Source organism: Balaenoptera acutorostrata, chromosome 5 (genome assembly GCF_949987535.1).
Source record: "Balaenoptera acutorostrata chromosome 5, mBalAcu1.1, whole genome shotgun sequence".
NCBI lineage: Eukaryota > Metazoa > Chordata > Mammalia > Artiodactyla > Balaenopteridae > Balaenoptera > Balaenoptera acutorostrata.
The window spans coordinates 24,182,952-24,209,197 of NC_080068.1; the positions used below are offsets into that span (position 1 = coordinate 24,182,952).

At 36.9% G+C, this 26,246-nt stretch overlaps 1 protein-coding gene across 4 annotated transcripts in view; it reads left to right on the forward strand.

Moving 5' to 3' along the window:
• Positions 1–26,246, forward strand: part of ELMOD2 (ELMO domain containing 2) — a 51,041-nt gene that overhangs the window by 14,086 nt on the left and 10,709 nt on the right. Inside the window, exons 1-7 of one of the 4 annotated variants that reach the window (XM_007189337.2) lie at positions 8,418–8,495; positions 9,283–9,365; positions 9,629–9,777; positions 11,706–11,734; positions 20,305–20,402; positions 21,998–22,127; positions 24,559–24,692. In XM_007189337.2, the coding sequence (XP_007189399.1) occupies positions 9,636–9,777; positions 11,706–11,734; positions 20,305–20,402; positions 21,998–22,127; positions 24,559–24,692 (533 nt within the window). In that variant the 5' untranslated portion in view covers positions 8,418–8,495; positions 9,283–9,365; positions 9,629–9,635. Of the gene's footprint in view, positions 1–8,389; positions 8,496–9,282; positions 9,366–9,628; positions 9,778–11,705; positions 11,735–20,304; positions 20,403–21,997; positions 22,128–24,558; positions 24,693–26,246 lie in introns of those variants that run through there. The other 3 variants (XM_057547342.1, XM_007189336.2, XM_057547343.1) reach the window with 3 other exon arrangements.

A 26,246-nucleotide genomic window follows, 5' to 3' on the forward strand; every position in this document is an offset into this window, starting at 1 on the left:
TGAGTTTGGGAGTGTTCCTTCCTCTGCAATTTTTTGGAAGCGTTTGAGAAGGATGGGTGTTAGCTCTTCTCTAAATGTTTGATAGAATTCCTCTGTGAAGCCATCTGGTCCTGGACTTCTGTTTGCTGGACGATTTTTAATCACAGTTTCCATTACAGTGCTTGTGATTGGTCTGTTCATATTTTCTATTTCTTCCTGGTTCAGTCTGGGAAGGTTGTGCATTTCTAAGAATTTGTCCATTTCTTCGAGGTTGTCCATTTTATTGGCATAGAGTTGCTTGTAGTAGTCTCTTAGGATGCTTTGTATTTCTGCAGTGTCTGTTGTAACTTCTCCTTTTTCATTTCTAATTTTATTGATTTGACTCCTCTCCCTCTTGATGAGTCTGGCTAATGGTTTATCAATTTTGTTTATCTTCTCAAAGAACCAGCTTTTAGTTTTATTGATCTTTGCTATTGTTTTCTTTGTTTCTGTTTATTTCTGCTCTGATCTTTATGATTTCTTTCCTTCTACTAACTTTAGGTTTTGTTTATTCTTCTTTCTCTAGTTCCTTTAGGTGTAAGGTTAGATTGTTTATTTGACATGTTTGTTGTTTCTTGAGGTAGGCTTGTATAGCTATAAACTTCCCTCTTAGAAATGCTTTTGCTGCATCCCATAGGTTTTGGATAGTCATGTTTTCATTGTCATTTGTCTCTAGGTATTTTTTTTTTTTTTTTTTTTTTAAAGATTTTTTTTTTATTGATTAATTGATTGATTGATTGATTGCTATGTTGGGTCTTCGTTTCTGTGCTAGGGCCTTCTCTAGTTGTGGCAAGCGGGGGCCACTCCTCATCACGGTGCGCGGGCCTCTCACCATCGCGGCCCCTCCTGTTGCGGAGCACAGCTCCAGACGCGCAGGCTCAGCAATTGTGGCTCACGGGCCCAGCCGCTCTGCGGCATGTGGGATCTTCCCAGACCAGGGCTCGAACCCGCGTCCCCTGCATTAGCAGGCAGACTCCCAACCACTGCGCCACCAGGGAAGCCCACTAGGTATTTTTTTTTTTATTTCCTCTTTGATTTCCTTAGTGATCTCTTGGTTATTTAGTAACGTATTGTCTAGCCTCCATGTGTTTGTGTTTTTTATGTTTTTTTTTCCCTGTAATTGATTTCTAATCTCATAGCACTGTGGTCAGAAAAGATGCTTGATATGATTTCAATTTTCTTAAATTTACTGAGGCTTGATTTGTGACCCAAGATGTGATCTATCCTGGAGAATGTTCTGTGTGCACTTGAGAAGAAAGTGTAATCTGCTGGTTTTGGATGGAATGTCCTATAAATATCAATTAAATCTATCTGGTCTATTGTGTCATTTAAAGCTTGTGTTTCCTTAGTAATTTTCTGTTTGGATGATCTGTCCATTGGTGTAAGTGAGGTGTTAAAGTCCCCCACTATGACTGTGTTACTGTTGATTTCCTCTTTTATAGCTGTTAGCAGTTGCCTTGTGTATTGAGGTGCTCCTATGTTGGATGCATATGTTTATAATTGTTACATCTTCTTCTTGGATTGATCCGTTGATCATTATGTAGTGTCCTTCCTTGTCTCTTGTAACATTCTTTATTTTAAAGTCTATTTTATCTGAGTATTGCTACTCCAGCTTTCTTTTGATTTCCATTTGCATGGAATATCTTTTTCCATCCCCTCACTTTCAGTCTGTATGTGTCCCTAGGCCTGAAGTGGGTCTCTTGTAGACAGCATATATATGGGTCTTGTTTCTTTGTCTATTCAGCCAGTCTGTGTGTTTTGGTTGGGGCATTTAATCCATTTACATTCAAGGTTATTATTGATATGTATGTTCCTATTACCATTTTCTTAATTGTTTTGGGTTTGTTTTGTGGGTCTTTTTCTTCTCTTGTGTTTCCCACTTAGAGAAGTTTCTTTAGCATTTGTTGTAAAGCTGGTTTGGTGGTGCTGAATTCTCTTAGCTTTTGCTTGTCTGAAAAGCTTTTGACTTCCCATTGAATGAGATCCTTGCTGGGTAGAGTAATCTTGGTTGTAGGTTTATCTCTTTCATCACTTTAAGTATATCCTGCCACTCCCTTCTGGCCTGCAGAGTTTCCGCTACAAAATCAGCTGATAACCTTATGGGTTATCCTTTGTATGTTATTTTTTTTGTTTTTCCCTTCCTGATTTTAATATTTTTTCTTTGAATTTAATTTTTGTTAGTTTGATTAATATGTGTCTTGCTGTGTTTTTCCTAGGGTTTATCCTGTATGGGACTCTCTGTGCTTCCTGGACTTGGGTGACTATTTCCGTTCCCATTTTAGGGAAGTTTTCAACTATAATCTCTTCAAATATTTTCTCAGACCCTTTCTTTTTGTCTTCTTCTTCTGGGACCCCTATAATTCGAATGTTGGTGCATTTAGTGTTGTCCCAGTGGTCTCTGAGATTGTCTTCAATTCTTTTCACTTTATTCTGCTCCTCCACAGTTATTTCCACCATTTCGTCTTCCAGCTCACTTATTTGTTCTTCTGCCTCAGTTATTCTGCTATTGATTCCTTCTAGTGTATTTTTTATTTCATTTATTGTGTTGTTCATCTGTTTCTTCTTTTGTTCTTCTAGATCTTTGTTAAACATTTCTTGTATTTTCTCAATCCATGCCTCCACTTTATTTCCGAGATTCTGGATCATCTTTACTACTGTTACTCTGAATTCTTTTTCAGGTAGATTGCCTATTTCCTCTTCATTTATTTGGTCTTGTAGGTTTTTACCTTTCTCTTTCATCTGTGACATATTTTTTTGCCATCTCATTTTTTTTTTTCTTTTAATGAGTGGGATTGTGTTCCTGTCTTACCAGTTGTTTGGCCTGAGGCTTCCAACACTGGGGTTTGTAGGCTATTGGGTACAGCTGGGTTTTGGTGCTGAGATGAGGAACTCTGTGAGACCTCACTCCAATGAATATTCCCTGGGGTCTGAGGTTCTCTGTTAATCCAGTGGTTTGGACTCAGAGCTCCCACCGCAGGAGCTTCGGCCCGACCCTGGGTTCGTGAACCAAGGTCCCGCAAGCCGCCGGTTCACTTTGGGGTTCCTCCCCTCTCCTTGGGCTTCAGAGTCTCCCACCAGCGGCCATCAGGCACCCTAATTGTGGGGAGATGCTAACTCTGTGTCTTTCCACACAGCCATCTTGACTCCGCCTCTCATCAGGAACTTTTTGAGTCCCAAAATCCCAGTGGTCGCCACGAGGTGGCAGTGTTATATTTCATTCAAAGCCTCCAATTTGCATGTATTGTGGTGTCAGAAACTTGTAAAATTATGTATGAATGTGTGAGAATCGTAGGGTCTCAGCAGCGTCCTTGGGCCACTACCCATTACATATTTTTCATAGCTTGACAAATATTCCTGTAAGGTGTTGTGTCTCCTTTTTATTGACAGAGTCCTGGAGGGAGAGTAATTTATTGTTTACCATTTATAAAACACCTCTGGTGGCCCATAGTTATTTTTAGAAATTTCACTGATTTCACTAAGCTCTAAATCTTTTTTATTTACTCTACCATCTTCTTTATTTTCCAAGCATTGTTTTGCTTACCAATGTGTGTATGTCCTATTTTTTTATTAATTTTTATTGGAGTATAATTGCTTTACAATGTTGTGTTAGTTCGTGCTGTACAGCATAGTGAATCAGTTATACATATACAGATATCCCTTCATATATACACTACTATGTATAAAATAGGTAACTAATGGGAACCTACTCTATAGCACAGGGAACTCTACTCAATGCTCTGTGGTGACCTAAATGGGAAGGAGGTCTAAAAAATAAGCTTTAAATCTTAACTAGATTGATTCAGCTAGTCATACGTTCCATGACAGCTGTCACATCTCCTGAGTTTCTCCTTCCAAGGTGGGGAATGATCATAATGTAATCAGTATAATGAATTAATTTTGATGGTGATCATGTCTAAGTCCACTCTCACCAAATTGTAGCAGTGAGCTGGAGAGGTCAGACGTCCTTGGAGAAGGACCATAAATATATTACACATTCCTTCTCATGCACAAGCAAACCGATCTCACTCTGAGAGTGAGATCAAGAAGATAGCATAGCTGAAAAGGGAACCCTCCCACACTGTTGGTGGAAATGTTAATTGGTGCAGCCACTATGCAAAACAGTCTGGAAGTACCTTAAAAAACTAAAAATAGTACCATATGATCCAGCAATTCCACTCCTGGACATATATCCAGAAAAGTCAGGAAAAAAAAGTTACATGCCCCCCAATGTTCATAGCAGCACTATTTACAATTATCAAGACATGGAAGTAACCTAAAGGTCCAACGACAGAGGAATGGATAAAGAAGATGTGGCACATATAGACAATGGAATATTACTCAGCCATAAAAAAGAATGAACTAATGCCATCTGCAGCAACATGGATGGACCTAGAGATGATCACACTAAGTGAAGTAAATCAGACAGAGAAAGACAAATATCATATGATATCACTTATATGTGGAATCTAAAAAAAAAAATACAAATCAACTTAGTTGCAAAACAGAAACAGACTCATAGACATAGAAGACAAATTTATGTTTACCAAAGGGAAAAGGGGAGGGGGAATAAATAAGGAGTCTGGGATTAATAGATACATACCACTATATATAAAATAGATAAACAACAAGGATTTACTGTATAGCCCATGGAACCATACTGAATAATAACCTATAATGGAAAAGACTCTGAAGCTGTACACCTGAAACTAACACCATATTGTAAATCAACTGTAGTTAAGTAAATTTAAAAAAAAGAAGAAGGTAGCATAGGTGAATCTATCACAAAAGCAGCTTGTTTAGCTTGTTGAACGTTAGCTTGTTGAACGTCTTAGGCAGTTTCTACAGTGCTTGGCAGAAGAGACACTAATTTAAGTCATGGTAACTACCTTGTTCAAATCATGATGGCTAACAGTTATTCCCATGGGTCTTTTCTCCTGGGCCACAGAGGATTAATAGAAAGCATTAGTGGAGATTCTGCTCCCATTGTTTCCTAATGCGAGGTGAGATTTCCTGTGTCCTTCCCCAATCTGACACTGCCTGATATTTACTCCAAAGGAAGGTCTGAGCAATTTTCAGGGCTCCCATTTTGCGTGTCTAATTAAAAATCCATAAAGGGCAGACTTCTCTGTCTCTTAAAAGACATTTGGCTTTAAGCTGGTAGTGACAAGGAACTTCATCACATCCACTGTAATTACAGATTCAGATAAAAGGAGGCACTGGGTAATTCCTACTTTCTTATTTCTCCAGCTTCAGCTTCTTCATGATTCTGGTGCTGCCTACCATAACATTTTCATTTGCTCCAAACTTCAATTTTCATACCTTAATATTGCCCTTCCATTCCCCTGATGATATTATGGTACATTTTGCATCATCGTTAGATAATCCCCCAGAGGTTTTCCACTGTCCTCTGCCGCTCAACATAAACTATATCATACAATCTTGGACCTCCTAACGGGTCAATTGACGATTTCTTGACCCTCAAGTTAGTTGTCCTTTTCTACCACAACCCTAATGATGAATTTAAATAACTCCCCTGTGCTAAATCCACCTTATTTCCCTATTTCAGCATCCTTAGCCCTAAACTCATCCAGGCTGGGACAATTGGAACAGATCTGATAGATTAACTTAGGTGAGGCCGACACAGGAGCCTGAATAGTTTTCCCTGCTCCCAACTATTGTTTATGTGCCACCAAACCCTCTGTAGGGAATCTGTCAAAATTCTTGCTTCTTTACTCCCCCTCACCCTTTGTTTTTTAAAAACAATCATATAAATAGTTCTACCTGATTCAATGGTTATTTCCTTTGTTCTGGTTAATATCTTCCCACCAGCCCATTAGCTTAATTTTGCATAGCTTAAATTTTCTTTTCATTGGTAAACCCCGTTACTAGTAGCTGTGAGAACAAATTTGCCTTGGCATTCTGTGTATTTCCTTGTCCTTCCATTAAAAAAAATTATATGGGGAATCCATACACGAGGGGTTCCCCCTAAGCACAGTGTCTAACTTAGTTTCAGGAAAGTGCAACACAAATCATCATAAAACCAGTCAGGGTTGCCACTGCCCATAACATTTTTAATGCTTCAGCAGAAGTAATCCATTTCACTGTTAGTGAAAGGAGTACACAGTTTTCCTTCTCAGTATAAACTCGCTGCATTCCAGACTTCACACACTCCAAAAGAGGGCTTGATATTTTACTTGGGTCCTCCATGGATCAAACCCCAAACACTGTAACAAATTGTTGATTAACAGTTATACCAAACAACTCTTTCCATTAAGCAGTTTCTAAAATCAACAGAGCCTTTGTTGTTTAGTCTGAGAATCCAAGAAAAGCAGAGATTCCTCAGTACTACATAAAAATATAACCAAACTCCATTACACCATAGCCTCTTTCTTCCATGTAGGTGTAACTGATAAGGCCTGGTAGAAGCACACAATTTAGTTCAGAGGCCTAAGTAGGTCCCACTTTCTCCTTGAAGCCAGAATTCTAATCTTAGGATCTAACCACCATTTAGCCAGCCACGAAGAAGAAAGCCAATAAAATGAGAAAGATAGAAGGCCAATCTTCCCTGAGGCACAGGACTGGTTTATTGTATCTGCTAGTTATATGCAAATGAATTCGTGGAAGAGAGGAGAGGAAATCATATGCACATGGCATTTTAATAGACAGTGATCCTGCTTCCAGTAAATGCAGTTCAACCAACTTCTCAGGTTCTGACCAAACAGGTGAGCATTCTCCTCTCTTGGAGAAAAACATGGATAGAAGTGGGCCAACAGGCAGCATGGAGACCAGCAGAAGGGTTCCTCTCTGCACCACCACCCCCAGCTGTCAGTGTAGCACATTGAAAAGGTAAAAGGATTTTATAATTGTACTACAGAATTATCTCACTTTCTATTCTATGAAGGTTTTGTGTAATAACAGACACCTGAAATATAGGTTTGTTTCTAGTTCTTAATTTGCCAATTTGGCTGTGTAATTTGCCTTTCTGAATCTTTTTATGTACAACAAAAAATATTCATTGAGATGATCTTTAAGTTCCTTTCAAGATCCGAGTCTGTTTTATTATTATAGTATATGTCTAGATTTCATTACCAAGTTAGTTGCTTCTATGGGGCAGGGATGATGGCTTATGCACCCTTCACATGTCTAGCGTTTTACAATTAGCACCTTTTAAAAAAATGTTGATTGAGGTGTGGAAAAGTGTGTACTGCTTCTTCAGTTTGTGCTAACAAGGGGATGGAGGGGGTATATATATATATTTGCATAGAATGTCCCTGAAGGTACAAACAAGCAACTAATACTAGTTGCTTTCGAGAAACGGGGCTGAGGGACCAGGAGTTGTGCATGGGTGGGTGGAAGTTATTTTTTAGTGTAAATTGTCCTTTGTACTTGTATTTTACTCTCCCCTTGTTCTTTCTCCTCCAGGCATACTGCCCTTCTTGCTATTCCTCCATCTTATGAAGTATGTCTTTGCACTTGCCTTTCTAGTGTCTGGAATACTCTTCCTCCAGATACTCTCACTCCCTTACTTCATTCCGAACACTGGTCAAATGTCACCTTAACACGGAGACTCCCCTGTCTACACTGTATGTAGAAACTCTCCCTCCCTTCCTTAATACCCCTTTAGTACCACTTGACATACTAAATATTTGCATTTATTTAATGTATGACTCCCTCTTAGATCACTGCCTGGTGCATCAACGGCCAATCAACAGATACTTGAATTAATGAATGTACTGTTTGAGGTTGGATTTTTAAAAAAAATCATGTGCATAAGTTACTTTTTCAAGAAAAAACCAGCTAAGGAATAAATGTTCCATGTACTATTAGATGTTTATCATTACAGGACAAAGTCTAAACTTCTTTACTCAACGTACAGGGCTCACCGTATCTGCCACGTAGTAGCCATGGGCAAGTCATTCAACGTAAATTCTGTTTCCTCATCCATAAAGTGGGACTGTTACTAATTACTTCACAGAATTAAGATTAAATGCAGGTGAAAGCGCTTTTGTAACCTTGGCGGTATGATAGTTACACAAAGCACATCGCTTCTCCCGTGCTTGGAATCTAGGACTAGTACACCGTTTCAGCTTGCGCAAAAGACCTGAAATTTAAGGCGAGAAAAATCTACGGAGCCGCTCCGCCAAAGACCGATCTTTGGCGCGGGGCGTGCCTCAAGGTAGTGGTTGCCAGGGAAACCGTCGGGCGTCCCTAGAATCCGAGCACGCGCGGCGGGGCAGCCCAGCTTGACATCCTTTCAGAGATAGCGATTGGTGGAGCTCGGGCCAATCGGAGAAGGCGGCGGGGCGGAGCCGGGCAGTGTGCCGGGGAAGGCGTTCCCGCCGCTTCGCTCCCTGACTTCCGGGTCGCGGTGTTTGCAGGGAGCGTACTGCGAGTAGCGTCGTTTCCGTTGGCGGCAGTTTGCAGTCGGGGAAACCGAGGCAGCTCCAGCTCCTCCTAGTTCTTCCCGTTCCCGTGAGGTGGCTGCTGTTTCTTTTCCTCTCGCCTGGTGCAGCTTGGGTGCGGCTGCGCTGAAGGCGCGCGAGCCCCGCGGTGTCCTACGGAAAGTCCCGCGGGGCTGCCGGGCCGGCGGGGCTTTGTGCGAGCGGTTCCCTCCCACTCGCGGGCAGGGCGCGAGCTGGGCTCAGCCAGGCTCCGGGAGGGGGGGTTCGGCGGCGCAGCGGCTCCCCGAGGGCTGGGGAGCTCAGGCGCCGTGAGGCTGGCGGTCCCTCTGCTTGGCAGTTCGGCTTCTTTTGTCTTGATGAGCGCGGACCAGATGGATTCATTTTAAAATCACAGTTCAGCCCATCTCTGTGCACTGATTCTGCACTGACCTGCGGGGATCTCGAATTTGACAGTCCCTCGGGAGATGATCTATCTGTGGGAATGTTTAAGGCAGGAAAGAGATGAGCATTTTTGTTTTTAAGTTACTCCTCCTGACTTTCATTTCCCCGACCCCGCTTCATTTAGGAGCCGAAGATTTTTCTTATGGCATAAAGATTCAGTTTTATCGAGGGTGTAGTCTATTACTCTTCTTAGTATTTCTGCCCTTCACCTGTTGAATGGAAAATCAACAATTAGCCAGGGTGTGATCTACTCCGTGTTCAGTCTGTGTACTTCATTTGTAAGCCACATGTAGTGTTTTTATTTGCTGCCATCACCTGACTGGGGGACAGCTGTAACTGAGATTATCCACAGGGGTTAAGAAGACATTCCTTATACAAACAATTCTGATATATGGTATATTTGATTTAATTGTTGCTTTAGGTGGGGTCCTTTTGTTCTTGAACTGTTGAGCCCTGTTCTCAAAGAATAAGAAATTAAATAGTGAACTGAGAGCTTGAATCTAAGTAAGTAGTTTGATTTTTACAGTTAATTGTTTAAAATGATAAATTAACCATTTGGCCAGCATCATTTAGTTAATCTAAGTGGTATATACTACACCTGGCATTGTTTTCTTAGATGCCTAAACACTACTACAAAATAGACACAATGGAACAACATTATATCTATTAATATAATTTGGGATTTGATGAGTTGGATAAACTAATTTTTTCTCTTTTTCTAAATCCAATTTAAGGCCGTTAAACCTGTCATATATTTCCTTCTCCAGGAAAAAAATGTTTATTTCTTTGTGGGAGTTCTTCTATGGGCACTTCTTTCGATTTTGGATGAAATGGCTCTTACGACAGATGACTGGAAAATGTGAATTGCAGCGAATTTTTGATACCTATGTAGGTGCACAAAGGACACACAGGATAGGTAATGTTTTTCGAAAAAGGATAATTAAAAACGAATAAAAATTTAACTCTGAATGAATATTTTTCTCAGTACCGATAGTGACAATAGCGCTTGCGTATCACGATCAAGTCACTTAATCTCAGTTTCATGATCTTTGAAATCTCACTTTGAATCCTTCCAGCGCTAAAACTGATTCTATAGAAAAAGAAACTATTATTTAATTCTGCATCTGTGCAAAGAATTACCTTCTCTGGCTCCTGAAATTCATCAGTTTTATCTTAGATTATGGTTGCAGCCTACTTTCTAGAGAAAAATCTCTATTCTATAAGCCCTTTGAAATTTTCACTTAAGTGAAGGAGATCCATTTTTATATTCAGCAACCTTCAATCTTTTAATCTCTTATGCAGTTCATGAAAGAATAATAACAGGTATCTAGTGATCCCTAGGAAAGATTATTAGATTAAAAATCTGCACTGTCCCATACTGTAGCCAATAGCCACATGTGGCTATTGAACACTTGAAATATGATTAGTCTGAATTGAATGTGCAGAACTAGAAAATATACTCTGGATTTCAAAGGCTTTATATGAATGTAAAGGTATCTCATTAATAATTGTTTATATTCATTGTATGTTGAAATGATAATATTTTGGATCTATTGGGTTAAAATATATTAACATTACTTTTATCTGTTTCTTTTACTCTAATATGGCTACTAGAAAATGTTAAGGTACATATGTGGTTCGCATTTGGGCTTGCATTATATTTCTATTGAACAGTGCTGCTCTAGTACCTTCTAAAATTGATCAGCTTTCAATACTTACTTGAAAATATGGCTTTAAATTAGAACACAGATGAGTGAGAAATACGATCGAGGTCATTTCTCTTTGGCCAGAGTGAGGCAGACCAGGGATGGGCTGCAGTTCATGTTCACTGTGTCAGATGGAAAATCATGACTTAACCACAACGTCTTTTGTGTTGAACAAGTGTGCTTCAACTAAGAAATCCACCCCTGTAAGATTTGAGGAGTGGGTGTTGGTAGCCAAGACAACAGGGGAAGAATGGCAGAGTAAGGAGAGAGTGAGCCTCAGGGCAGCTAGATGATTGAAGTTTAATTACTTCCCTAAATTTTTCACAACTTTGTAGCTGACTTAAATTATTGCCTTCTCTTTTGATTTGCTCTTTTGACTGCTCTGAGAAGAGCAAAGTACCTCTTGATAAGAACTCTTAGTAGTATTGATTGGTTTTTTATATTATGGGGGAAGAACATTTTAAGACTTTATTTTGCAACAAGAACATTTTTCTTGAAGTTTTCAAATTGCTGAGAAAAGGAGACTGTTTACTATTTGCCAGAAAAATTTGTAAATAGACCAGTAAAAAACGTTCTTGTGATTCTTGAAGCAGAAAGCAAGAACGAAAAAGCTGTTTTGCTTTTCGTCTGGTTAGAGAATGGTTGTCCAGATAATCTAAAGTCTTCCTTTTTGCCCCTTTGTTGTATGTTTTGTTTGCTAGCTCTTCAAATCTAAACCCTTACTTCATAAGGCTAACACGTGAAAAGGTAGTTTAGAGCACTCGCACTGTATTCTTAAGATGAGTCTCACTGTATTCTTAAGATGAGTTTCTGGAACCCAAGCTATTCTGAGGCAGCCGTGGATGAATTTGCAGCAGTTAGTAGACACTTGGGGGTCCGCACAGAAACAGATGATTCTGGGGAAATTAGGTTGGTCTTAACCTCTTTGGCTCTGGTATGTGTATTGGGTTGAGAATTTTGGAATCATACTGTAAGGATAAAATTTTTAAATGTTTGCTATGTTATTCATGTAGAAATTATATCTTCTGGAACTATTAGAGTAATTTCTTACTGGCTTGATATTTATACTATTTGTGTGCGGAGTAATTCACAAACAGCATTTAAGTAATAATATTCTTTTTTTTTTTTTTCATTTTAGAAAATTCCTTGACATACTCCAAGAATAAGGTAGGATCATATCAAGGTGATAATTCTAGACAACTTAACTTGGAGATACTTTTTCTTTAAAAGAATGCCTCAATTTTAGAGTGAATTATTTTTAATGTCCTACTAGAAGAGTCTTTGCTGTAAAGAGTATTGAGTGAAATTTTCCCACCTTAGAAGAAATATTCTATTTTTTAAAACCTTTTTTCTCTGTGTGTGTGTATGTTTGTGTGCACTACTCGTGCACAAAGAAGGTATTTGAATAATTTTTTCTGTTCTGAGGTTTTGCTTGTTTATTTTACCTCAAAACTTGAGAGCTTTTGGGAAAGCAGGGTCTTAGGGGGAAAACTTTCTCATAGACTGTGCCCTTAGGATAGGTTTGGATAGTTATAGAAAATCTGGGTCATGTATATTTTGATCCAAAATAAGTCATACCTCATACTGTTTATTAGTCAGCTGCTGCTGTGTAACAAACTCATAAAATCTCAGGGCATAGGTTTATTATATAAATGCATTATAAATAAATGCATTATTTATTTCTTGCTCATGTGTCTGTGGGCCAACTGGAAAGGCTCTTCTTCAAGCTGGTGCCAAGTTCAGGTCTGTTGCAGTTGTCTCACTGTGGGACCTAGGTTGAAAAGGTACCTGGGAAATATTCTTCTCACAGTTGATCATTGAACGTCCAGTCACAGAGGCGTATTTTAAGTTTTCTTGTGTCATGTCCGTTAATATCCTTAAAGTAAGTTACATGGCCAAGCCCAAGTCAAGGGGTGGAAAAATACATTATGCCCACCATGAGGCCATGTTAGGCATGTGGGTATATAATTCAATTACACAGGAGTGAAAAACAGGGACCAATAATATAGTCTACCACATGCTTCCCTATAGTGTTTCGCAATTTTTTTTCTCTCTATATAGATTATTTGGTGTGGCAAAGTTAGAGTATGGAACATGTAGACCATTGTTTGAAATCCCGTGGTAGATCACAGCCAGCATTAAACAACAACAACAACAAAAGGAATGGAATAGAAAATAATTAGAAAACAGTGGTCGTAGTAAGGTTAAATATGGTTTCATGAAAATTTACCTTTAGTTATCTGTGTGTGCATCTATATCTGTTTTAGATATCCGTATATATGTTTGTATTTGGTCATGATGTACAATGTGGATCGAGAATATAGGGTCAAAAATTGTTGATTTGCTACTGTCTAGTGATATTGATATGAGTTACTGATTCATGCTGGAAAGAAAATGGGCACTGCTGAATATTGCAAGCATATCTGTTAAGTTTTGGAGAGTGACCTATAAAATAGGTGCTTTACTGATTTAGTTAGTCTTTTATTTATGAGTGGTCAATATGGGAATAACTCATATACGTGAATGAATACCGGGGAGGGGAGAAGAGTCTAGAGTCCTACCCCTTTGTTTAGAATCCTATAAAGTGATTACTTTTCTTTTTTTTTAAATGAGACTGTAGGGATCTAGAAAGTTAACAAGTTGCTTGTTCTAAAAATTTGTTTATACCTATCCACCCGTATAGTTCCATTAATTGAAACTTAGGATGCAATTTCACAAAGTAGCAATATCATAAATTGTAGATGAACCTCTGGAGGGGTTCTGGAACTGGGAACTCACTTTCACATCTATCTGTGTAACCATCATTACCAAAATGGATTGTAATGACATTTTTGGTCGTAAAATTTACTAATGGGATTTTATATGTGGTAAAATTACCCCAAACTTAAGTGGGACTGCACACAAGATGATACTTTTTAAGAACTCTAGTGTCTTGGTCAAATCCTTGAGCGAAGATTTGAATGATTGCCATATGTTCAACATTCCACCAGGGTCTTTGGGATATAAAAAAAAAAAAAAAGACTGAAATCTAATGTAATTAAAAACAGGCATTTAGAGACGGAAGAGGTAAATGTGGGCTGAAGTGTTTGGAGGCTTTAAGGTAGTGGTTACAAGTTAAAGAAAATAAAATGTTCATTCTTTTATCTCATTTACTGGCAAAGTTCACTTGAAAAGTAAACATTAAAATTGTATTCTTATAATTTTATTATTTAACAATATAAATTGCTAATTGTGTTTTGGAGGGCATACTAAAAAGGAATAGTCAACAAATGGGTAGTTAAATACTTACTGAATTAAATCACAGGAGCTTTGCTTTCTTGCGGTTTTAAATCTAAGGTAAACTTGTCAATAAGCTAATGGAGGAAGTCTCATCAGTTTAAATATACAACTTATGGTGTGTATTGTGTCTCATTTGTATATTTCATTTACTTTGTAGAGTAAAATTGAATTCTGATTTTGTGATATTTTTATTAACCCACTCTACTTTTATATTCCTATGAAAAAAATCTGAGTTCAGATTCTGATTGTCTCACTTTCTAGTTGTTTGTGCAAGTTACTCATTTTCTCATTGTAAAAGGAGGTATTAATATCCACATGGTTGTTTCAGAATTAGAAATATTATTATTATGAAAGCAGCCTAAGAGAATACCCCGTACCTGATAGGTATCACTGATATTATGTTAGTGATGATGGGATTAAACCAACATACACTACAAAATTTTTAGAAGTTTAAAATATGCATGAAAACCTCTTAGTTATTTAAATACTTAACATTACCAATGATTGCTGTGAATAAAAGTGATTTTAATCTATTAAGGCCAGTTCCCTAAAGCAGTGATAATGTGGTCCTATTGGGTTGTGAACTGTTCTGTAGTGGAAATTCTTTCTTTCCTCGTTAAAAATTGAGTCTCATTTGCTTGTATTTTAGATTAGGACCAACCACTTATCAATTATATATTAAGGATTACTAAAACTTCGGGATTTATAAATGAAAATGAAAACCTTTTTCGAACTTGAGTCTAGTTCAGTATTCTGCTAAGAGGTCTGGCTGCTATTCAATGCATGGTAATGTTGCAGAGCTCCACTGTACTTATGCATATATGGGTATTTGAAAAATTTGAAATTTAGGGAAAGAACACTTTGTCAGTCTAATCGTGTTTTTGATTGGCTGTTGTTTGGTTAGAGCTGCTGTCTTAGCTCTTAAATAGTAATGATAACATTCTAGCTATTGAATGATAAATTAGTTTTATAGCATCAGTTTACTTGTCTGTGCATTGATGGTATAGTAATGCACATTTGCATATTTTTTGGTCTCTAATTTTCCAAAATTAGACTTTAAGTACCTAACCTTTAAGTATATAACCACATAGGCATTGTGGTTCAAAAATGAAACATTCACACTCTGTGGTTACACTAACACAAATGTATATATAATTTCCCCAGATTTGCTTGCATGGTGAAACTCACTGTTGATGTTTGTTGGCTATAAATATAATTTGGCTAGTCATATAATTTGTAACTTACCATCAAGGTAGGTGTAATAAAAAAGACTAGATTACTTTTATGTTTATTGAATGTTATTTTGTAATAAAATCATATGCATAAGCATATATTATTTTCTTACAAAATATATGATAAGTGATTTGTATATGTTGCTTTCTTGTTGTTTATTATCACCGCTACTTTTTCTTTAGCTCTAAAGTAAACATCATTGGGAAAAGGGTCTTTGGATATACGTAGTTTTAGGTTGAAAGAGAAAGTTTTAGAGTTGCTGACTTAAGAAATTCTTTAAGTCCTGTATATTCCAGTATTGAATATACCTTCATGAGCTCCATGAGAACTTAGACAATGTTGGGATACATGAGAACTTAGAAAATGTAATGGGTTATATTTCTCCTCCATCCAGCTGTTATTTTGTTTTTGATTAGGAACCGAAGACCTACCAAAAGGTTAGAGAAATAAGCCAGAGATTGACAGATGGATAAAAAAGCAAGACCCAACAAACTGAATGTTATTTCAAGAAGCATACTCTAAACATAAAGTCACAAACAAATAGAAAGTAAAAGCATATACCTTGCAAACAATAAGCATAAAAAAGCTTTTGTGGCTTTCTTTTAGAAAATATAAACCTGGAGTGTTACTGGAGACTAAATCTTTTTTTTTTGGTAATTATAAAAGGGCTGATTTATCAAGAAAACATAACAGTATTAAACGTGTATACACTTACTAACAAAGCTGCCAAATACTTGAAGCCAAAATAGACACAGCTAGATGGAGAAATATATGAACCCACAATTGTAGCTGGAAACTTTACTGCATTCTCTCAATAAATGATAGTACAACAAGAAAAAAAAACCAGAAGGCTCTATACAATTTGAACAATACGATTAACCATCTTGACCTAATTGACATTTATAGAGTGCTACACCCAACAAATGCAAAATACATATTCCCAAGTACACATGGAACAGTCATATAGATATATCATATACTGGGTCTTTTAAGTCTCAGTAAGTTTCAGAGGACTGAATGCATACAGAGTATGTTTTCTGTCTCCAACAGCATTAAGTTAGAAATAAGGGGACTTCCCTGGTGGTGCAGTGGTTAAGAATCCGCCCACCAATGCAGGCGACACAGGTTCGGTCACTGGTCCGGGAAGATCTCACATGCCACGGAGCAGCTAAGCCCGTGTGCCACAACTACTGAGCCTGCGCTCTAGAGCCCACGAGCCACAACTACTGAGCCCACGTGCCACGACCACTGGAGCCCACATGCCACAACTACTGAATCCCATGCACCTAGAGTCTGTGCTCCGCAACAAGAGAAGCCACTGCAACGAGAAGCCCATGCACCACAACGAAGAGTAGCCCCTGCTCGCTGCAACTAGAGAAAGCCCATGAGCAGCAACGAAGACCCAACACAGCCAAAAAAATAAATAAATTAAATAAATTAATTTAAATAAAAGAAATAAGAAAAATATAACATCTAGAAAATCCCCAAATATCTGGAAATTAAGAATCTGAGTAACCCATGGATCACAGAAGTACTCACAAGGGAGATTTAAAAAGAGAATTGAAGTGAATGGTAATGAAAACACGACGTATCAGAATTTGTGGAGTACACCCAAAGCAGTGTTTAAAGGCCTGAAATCAGTGAGCTATGCTTATACCTTAAGAAACTAGAAGAGAGAAAATTAAACCCAAAGTAAATAAAAGAAAGGATATAATGAAAATAAGAAAAAATTAACAAAATAGTAAACAGATAAAAATAGGAAATATCACCAAGCTCAAAAGTTGATTCTTTGAAAAAATTAGTAATATTAATAGCCCTCTAGCAACACTGATCAAGAAAGAGAGAAAACCCGAATTGCCCATATCAGGAATGATAGAGGGGGCATCACCACAGCCTGTAGTCACTTAAGTATAAGGAGGTGCTATGGACAACTTGATGCCAATGAAGTCTATAGCTTAGATGAAAGAGACAAAGTGCTTGAAAAACAGTTTAGCAAAACTAACACAAATAAGTAAATAAATTGAAATAGCCATATACCTAATAAATGGAATCTGTAATTTAAACATTTTGCACAAAAAAATCTTCCAATATTAACTTCACTAGTGAACTCTTATCAAACATTTAAGAAGAAAAAATAATACTGCTATTATATAAGCTCCTAGAAAATCGAGTAGAAAGAAACACATTTTATGAGGCCAGTATAATCCTGATATTAAAACCAGACAACGACACTGTAATAAATGAAAATTACAAATCAATATCCTTCCTGAATATACATACAAAAATTCTTCATTAGCAAATTGATCCCAGTAATATATAAAAAAAATAATATGTCATGACTACATTTTCAAAATCAATGAATGTAACTTACCACATTAACAAAGTAAATTAGAAAAATAAGATCGTTTGAGTAGATACTGAAAAACTGTTTTGGCAGAACTCAATACCCATGGTCAAAAACACTCAACTAACTAGGAGTAAAAGGAACTTCCTCCTATTAAAGGCCATCTATGAAAACCCTGCAGCTAGCATGATAGGTATACAACCCTGAAATATTGAACGCTCTCCACACTCAGTTGGGAACAAGGCAAGGATGTTTACTCTCCTTTTATTCGGCATTGTGCTAGAGGTCCTAGGCAGTGTAGTAAGGGAAGGAAAAGAAATCTAAGACATAATGATTGAAAAGAAAGAAATAAACTGTCTTTGTTAACAGATGACATAGTTTGTGAGTATAGAAAATCCTAAGAAATCTATAAAAATTACTTGCATTATTGATAAATGAATTTAGCAATGTTGTAGGACACAGTATGTCCCCGTATGTTAAGAGCAAACTTTTGGAAAACAAAAAAAGAACAGTTCCACTTACAGTAGCATCCAGAAAAGTAAAATACTCAGGGATAAATGTAATGAAAGCTATGCGAGACGTCTGCTTTACAACTCCTTTTCCTGAGAAAACTTAAAATGGAAAGATACGCTGTGTTCATCACTTGGGAGAGTCAGTATTCTTAAGATGCTGATCCCCACAGCGACCTATGGATTCAATGCAATTCCAGTCAAAATCCCAGCAAGCTATTTTTGAAGGGAGTGGCAAGCTCATTTAAAGTTTATACAGAATTTTAAGGAAACTAGTATAGCCCAAATAATCTTCTAAAAGAACAAAGTTAGAAGATTTATACTGACTTCAAGACTTTCTAGGCAAATAGATAAATATAACAGATGAGAGAACAGAAATAGACCATATATAATTTTTAACAAGGATGCTAAAGCAATTCAGTGAGGACAGGCAAGTATTGGAAAACCAATAAATAGTGCTGGAACAACTGGATATCCAAATTGGGGGAGGGGAGGCTCCTATCTCCCTCTACACGTGAAAATTAATTTGATATGGACTTTAGACCTATGTTTAAACCAAAACTTTAAGGCTTCTCAAAGATAGCATAGGAGAATATACATCTACCATGGGTTAAGCAAAAATGTCTTTTAGAGAAGACACAGCGTTACCATTTAAATACAAAATAGAAAAATTAGACTGCATCAAAATAAAAACTACTTATCAGAGACACCTTTAAGAAATGAATTGGCAAGACAAAATATTTGCAGCACATATATCTGATTAGGGACTTATATCTTGCAAAGAACTTTTAGAGCTCAGTAATAAAAAGACAACACAGTCTTTAAAAGGACAAGAGCCTCGAATAGTCACTTCACAAAGACAAAAAATATTCATAGTAGTCTAAAATTGGAAGCAATGCAAATACCCATCACCGGGAGAATGAGTAAGCAAATTGAGGTGTATTCATACAATGGAATACTACTCAACAATTGGAAGGAACAAATTACTGATGAAAGCAAGAATGTGGATGAATTCTAGAAACGTTATGTTGAGCAAAAGAAGGCAGACACAGAAGAGTACATACTTTATGATTCCATTTATATGCACACCACAAAGTTACGGTGATAGAAAGCAGAACAGTGGGTGCTTGTTGGGGGAGGGATTGATTGGGAAGGGGCATGAGGGAACTTTCTGCAGTGATGGAAATGTTCTATATTTTGATAAGGATGTGGATTATTTGGGTATGTGCATTTGTCAAAACTGGTCAAACTGAATATGTAACATCCATTCCTTTCATTGTATTTAAATTAACCTCAATTTAAAGAAAAGTAATGGAATAGCTGTACATGACTTTTACTGAAACAGTTGCCTTTCTTAAGGTTTTCATCTGTCAGATATCTCCGTTCGATAATTATATGTCTGTTATCTCTTCTATACAGGATATGAAAAAATGAGTTAGATACAGTCTCTGTCCTCAGAGAATTTTCCACTTAATATATAAAAATAACTATACTATAGAAAATGATAAGAGTCACAGAAAGGTTACAGGTACATTATTATGCAGATTCCAAGAGAGGAGAGGTTACTTCCACTTGAATAGAATCAGGGAAAGCTTCCTGGATCTGGTATGTGAGCTAGCTTAGCAATGGGAAGAATTGATATGTCTAGAGATTGGGAAAAGGATCATTCCGGAAGAAAGGCCCAGGATATGCAGAAGCATAAGTCCAAGTATGATTAGATTATTTTGTCTGGAGTATAGGGAATATCAGATGGAATTTTGATAGTAGCTTAAAGAGAGATAAGAGTTAAAGAAACCTTTTAAGGGTAAAGAAGGCCTGAACTTGCTTATTTCTTGAGAGGAAGGATCCAGTGGACATTTATAAGACATATTATTTAAGAAATCTGTTTTATATGCATAGAAAAAAAGACTGGAAGGATATCTGCTCATCTGTTACCAGTGGCTATCTCTGGTGGTAGGATTGACAAGATTATTTGACTTTTCTTCTTTTTGCTCTTCTGCATTTAAAATTAAAATTTTTTTCCTTCTGCATTAAAATTTTTGTACATATATTTTTATTATGTAATTTTAGAATTTTATAAAAAGTATTTGCTTCATAAGCATACTATGGTGGGAGCTTATTTGCTAAGAACTCATTGGCTTAGAACCTCTTGATTCTCAGTTAAGGAAGACTTCATCTAATACATCATGCTGCTTCTCTTCTATTTTATGTATGTATGATTTTAGCCCTACTGAAAATTTGAAACAAATTTGGTTTCATTTGGTTTTGCATTTTAATACACGCATTATGAAGTTGACTAAATACCTCAAAACATACTGTTCTTTTTCAACAATAGGGGATTTTTCTCATTCAGCTTTGTTTCACACAAATAGGTCTTACAGAAAGCGACACTTGTTGTTCAGAGTGAAGTGGACAGATGTGTAGTAGATATAATGAAGGAAAAGAATATTAACCCTGAGAAGGATGCCAGGTATGTGTTCTTACGGTGTTCTCATTTATCGTATGCTTACATCCTGTGAGGCTGGAGATCTCACACAGTTGTGAAACGTTAGAGCTGAAGGGTTTGTGGAGATCATCTAATTCAGCCCTTTCACTTCACTAGATGAGGAAGTGAGGTCCAGAGAGGTGAGTGATGGAAGCAGGACTAAAACCTATATCTCTGGGTTCCCAGTCCAGTACTATTGCCAGTTTATCATCTGCCTTCTCGAAGGTAACTTACCATTACTTTCCCAAGCTTAAATAATGACTCCTGTGTCCTTCTTGTCCTTCAAAATTCAGTTCCTCTGTCCTCCAGGAAGGTCCTGTATCATACATTTAACCCATTGTACTGTAGTCATTGATTCGCTCTTGTTCTTCCCCAAATAAATTCTGAGTTCCATAAGAGGACTTGACTTATTACATTTCTGTGTTCCCAGCACAAGTATATTGAGATAGTAAATATTCAGCAATCTTTTCTGCATTTGGTATTTTCTTTGTAAATATCGAGGAAGGAGTAATTTATTTGGGCTGAAACAGGGGAGGGTACAGGAGAGAAGTGTGACGATAATTCCACAAAAGAGGTGACGTTTGAGCTGGACCTTGTTGAATGGGTAGGGGAGGACATTCCGTGCAGAGGAAGGTGCCAACAAGACACAGAGTCCTTGAGTATCTGGGAATGACAGGGAGTCCTTTGTAGCTGGAGCGTTGAATAGGCAGAGAGCAGAGGTTGGAGAAGTGAGTGGAGTGCAAGATCAGAGATATATTGCAAGGAGGCTCGCATGCCACACTGAGAGGTTTAGATGTTGTCCTCTGATTCTTTTTTTTTTTTTAAGCAAACAAGCTACATTATCAGGTATGTATTTTAGGAAGATGAAGGGTAAATTTGAAGAAGTGGGAGGCTGGTAGAAGGAATAAAGACAGAACAGTCAGCAAACTGAGTCATTCAGGCAAGAGATGATGAAGCCATAAATACACCAGGGTAAATGGATATATATGATGAGGGCTTTGAGGGACATTTCAGAGCTAGAAAGGATAAGGGCTCAGGGACCTTTTGATGTATTGTTGATGGAGAGGAAGGTCAGAACTCGGAGCGTTCTAGCTTGGGGAACTAGTGCTTAGTGATTCCATTAATGGATTTAGAGTTGAGAAAGAGCATGCTTCTTCAGGGAAGATAAGCTGTTGTGTTTGGAAGAACTGTGAGAACCTGTCATGGCATTGTGTGTTGCTATATCCTTGGAAAATTAGGTCTGCTGGTAGTGTCTCACAATAAAGATTTGGGAACACATGAGATTGCCCAGAGAAAACATGAAAAGAAGTGAACGAATCAAGGATTTATAAAGTTTGCAGTTTTGGAAGTTTGCCTTTCCTACGTGTCTTGCCCTCTGTGTAGGCCCTGTTCTATCACATCTTGCATGATACTTTGTATAATGTTTTGTGTTTACAGAGGCTCTTGATGCTTATTGTATTAAACCAAAAGCTAGGGAATGCTTTCTAAATAGACATATGAACCACAAGCTATGGAAGGCATTACTTTATTGTGATAAGAAGGTACGATTTTTTTAAAACAATAACTTTTATCATTTTCAGTTTTAAAATCTGTATGAAGGCATGCTTACTACAGATATCTGGTTATAAACAGCTCTATTTGGATGTAGAAAGTGTGAGAAAAAAACCATATGATTCTGATAACCTGCAACATGAAAAGCTGCTTCTCAAGGTAAGTTTTGGTGTTCTGTATTTGGAGTTCACTGGAAAGTAAATCAGGCTTGAGCTAGTAAGGCCTGTGTGGAGAATCTGGAGGCTTACACAGCTATCTGATTTCTTTGCCTCTCAGAGAATTTTATTATATTGGTGAAAGATTTTTAGTTAACTATTTTTATAATTTCCTGATAAGCATCAATGAGATAGATTCAAATTTTATTTTAATGCTTTTAATTCTGAAATAAATTATAAACTTATAAAGGGAGATGTTTTCAACTGACAAGTATGAGTCCACAAGCTTCAGATTTTTTCCCCCTACTTTTTATATAAATCCTCACATAAATTAGACCTTTTTTCAGCTTACTCTTGAATTATGAACATAGATGTCCCTTTTCAGATTATTATGTCAGATCTTTTGGGATTTATGAAATGTGCCAAATATTGCCACAATAGATTTAAAAATTAAGAGAGTAAAGAAATTTACTTAGAACCTTCCTATTTCTTATTTCTGAAGTAAAAATGCATGAGGCCAGGGAGATGCTGAAATTTGAGAATATCAGGCCCGGAGTAAGCTTTCCAGATCATCCGATCTAGTACCTTTATTGTAGGGATGAGGTTAGTTCTAAGGCGTAGAGGAGATGAAGTCATTTGCTTTAGAAAGGTCAGTTCTGAAATAGAGCTGAATCAGCTTGCCCATCCACTTCACCTATTCTAATTATATTTTTAAATGGTTATAGTTAGGGAAAATAGCACATGGCACATGGTGTTAGGAGTTTGTTATCAACTAAAAGTGCTGTGGAAAGAAACAAACATTGAGAGTATTCAAGTAACAGTAAGAGACAAGTTTAAAAACAACAGAACTTGTTTTCAGGAGGAGATAAATATACACTTCACCTAATTTTAAAATTAAAAATAAAACTTGATTTTGTCAGTGAGGATAATAAAACTACTCAAAGGACTGTTGCTGCGGATTGAATTTTTATGTTTCAAGCGTTAGCATAGTGCCTGGCACTCACTAAGGCTTGACCTCTTTATAGCCTCCTCGTCATCATTATTCCCTTAACTTCAGACGCTCTCTACACAATACCTTCCCTTTAGAGAAGGGGTAAGACCCAAGTCCTAGCATTTGAGTCAAGGGAATTTTCATCTCGGTGATTCATCATGAAACTCATTCAGAGGTGGAGAGCCAGTTGCTGGCAGTGAATCGCCCAGCCTCACACATGCTCAGCAGGGTAAGGGGCTAAGGAGAGCTGTGTTTCTTTAAGTACAGTCCAAGAGCCACCTTCACTAAAGTTAACCAGTGTTTAATATTTAGAATCCAAGGTTCCACCTTTGCCTATGAAATCAGAATCTTCAGGGCTGGAACCCCGAAATTTGACATTTACGCACGCTGAATTTTGAGTTTTAGTGGTCTTATCTTGTCTCTCACCACATCACTGAGGCCTCATCCTTGGCATAATCAAACCCTTGCTGAACTCATGGAGAGACGCTAAGGTGAGCAGGTGCATGTGTGAGTAATGAGAGAAGGGACCAGATAAAACCCAGTGTGATGATTGGATTAGCTTCAGGGCCAGAGTGCTGACCCTGTCTTACAGTAAGGTCCCAAAGTCTTCACATTTCATTTGAGGTGACAGGATACTCCTTTCATTAGGAGTCCTTTACTCAGCAGTGCCTGAAATGATAGTGAAATGGGGGAAAAAAAAAATGCAAGTATTTCTGTTTTGCAAATTTTCACAAACTTTCTTATCAACTTTTGTAAGTCTCTTTTGTCTGATGACTTGTGGTGTTGAATTTAGAAAATGACTGATTACATTTTTTAAACTTTATTTTGCACTGATTGGTTTGTTGCTATCCAATATTTGATAGCTGTTCTTAAATCCTCAATCTTAAGGAATATATTTACTTACAACCAAGTCATATTCTTTTTCTTTTAAAACTATGAAAATTTGTAAAATAATGATCATACAGGTTTTAATACTATCAGTGTTATTTCTCCGTGATCCCCTCCCTATCTCAGACTTATTTTCCTTCTGATTAAGGATAATCACCCGCCATTAGAATAGAGCCTACTTAAGTATATAGTGTTTGAGGCAAAGGCCAAGTGCCTGGCACTGTGTTCTTCTCAAGGAAGCAGTTTACTAATTCTGGTATATATGTATTACTTAGTAAGTAAAGACATCTCATTGTTTTCGATTTCTGTGTATTTCTTACCTTTTCAAAGTCTACTGTTCTTTGTATTAGTCTTTTAAATTGGAATAAGTATGCTACATTTTTTAGGCTAATTGAAAAGTTCTCTAAATATAGTCTTTGTCGAGCCTATGATTTGTCTACAAAAGTTGTTTAATTAAAAGCATTCGACTTACCAGTATATCAGCTATGAGAAGGAAAATGTCTTGGTAAATTAAGAGCATCACTATTATTTGTAATATGGAAGCATGTTTGTACAGCTTTGGAATCTTCTAATGCCCACGAAAAAACTGAAGGCTAGAATCTCCAAGCAGTGGGCTGACATTGGTTTCCAGGGTGATGATCCCAAAACAGACTTCAGAGGCATGGGAATACTTGGATTAATCAATCTTGTGTAAGTGAAAATAAACTTTCTTTAATTCTCTAAATGAAATTACATGTAATCTCTAATCTTGTTAAATTTTAGTAAGAATCAATCTAGTTTTATACTATCTCTGAATTTTAATAACTGCTATGCTAAAGGTATTTACCTAATGTGCTGGCAACAATACGAATACATAAGCCATATACTGTGTGTGTGTGCGCGCACGCGTGCGTGTGTGTGATTTCTTTACTTACCAATACTTGCCTCTTTCTTTCTCTTCCTGACTGCCTTTCTGCTACCTTTTAAGGAATTGTGTGTACTCTTTTCTTACTCTCTTTATCCTCTTGCCTCTTCTCTCTTGGCTCTCTGACTTCATTTTAGGAGGTATAACCAGATAAGATAATAATAAAGCCTCTTCACACTTCTTTGCCATCTGTGACAAGTAATTTAAATCCCTGACTTTTCAGAGCCTATATGAACTGTCTCTTGTTTTCTTCTTTAATATTTATGCTTGGGCACATGTATGAAATCTCAAAATATGTAACTAAAATCAGAATTGATAGCCAAAACTATTTTAGAAAGTAAACTGGAAGATTAATATGGATATGAATATGCAAATGAAGATAGTCTAGTGTTTGGGTCTGTCCTTGAATTGTGATTTATAGACTATAAAATGCCTAGAATGGGAACGCTAACCATTAACAAAGTTGGATAATTGTTACTGTGAAAAATTAGTCCTGAAACTGAGCTAATTTATGTTAATATTCAGAAAAGATATCTAGGTCAATATGGATAAGGCCGTTTGGGGGGAAAATAGAAGATAACAGTAGGGCTTCAATATCTACAATTTTTTCCAGTTACAAAAGTATTTCATTTTCTGTAATACCTAAATTGTATGAGCATGAAAGTTTTCCATGCATCTACTTTTCAAAGATAAAACACAGTTGTCTGAATTATAATAATAATTACAGAAAATGAGATTGTCAGTTTTCCACTTTGATAAACAGAAACTTCCATTTGGGGAATTTAATTAGAATAAATGCAGTTTGTTTTCACTTGGAAAAATTATGAAATATTTTAAAATTCATTATTGTTCAGAACGCATGGATCTTTTGTTTTTAGCGTTTAAAGACCATCTTTTTTCTTGGTACTTGTAAACTACACAGATAATTGAAACTCAGTTAGACACACACACGTTCTTCTGATGTTTCCTTTCTTAACTTTTGCTGAGTAACCTTTCTTTTGGTTCATTTCCTCAGAAATCAAGATTTTTCAGCATTTGCCAGAAGATAATTTAATTTAGCTTAAAATTTAAATAATTTAATAGAATTTGATTCAAGACTGTGGTAAGGAGTTCTGATAGACCTTTAAATGATTTGCAGATATTTTTACTCTATTTAGAGCTAGTATCTACTAATTTGAAAAATGACCAAGATTCAGATATATTAATTATTTGATTGCCATTGATGTACTAGAGATGCTTGAAAACATAAAATTAGCTCTAATTTCTCTATAATTATATTTGTTGTCCTGTGTATGGAGCTATAACTCTTCAGGATCAAAATAAAGATACAGTCAAGAAGC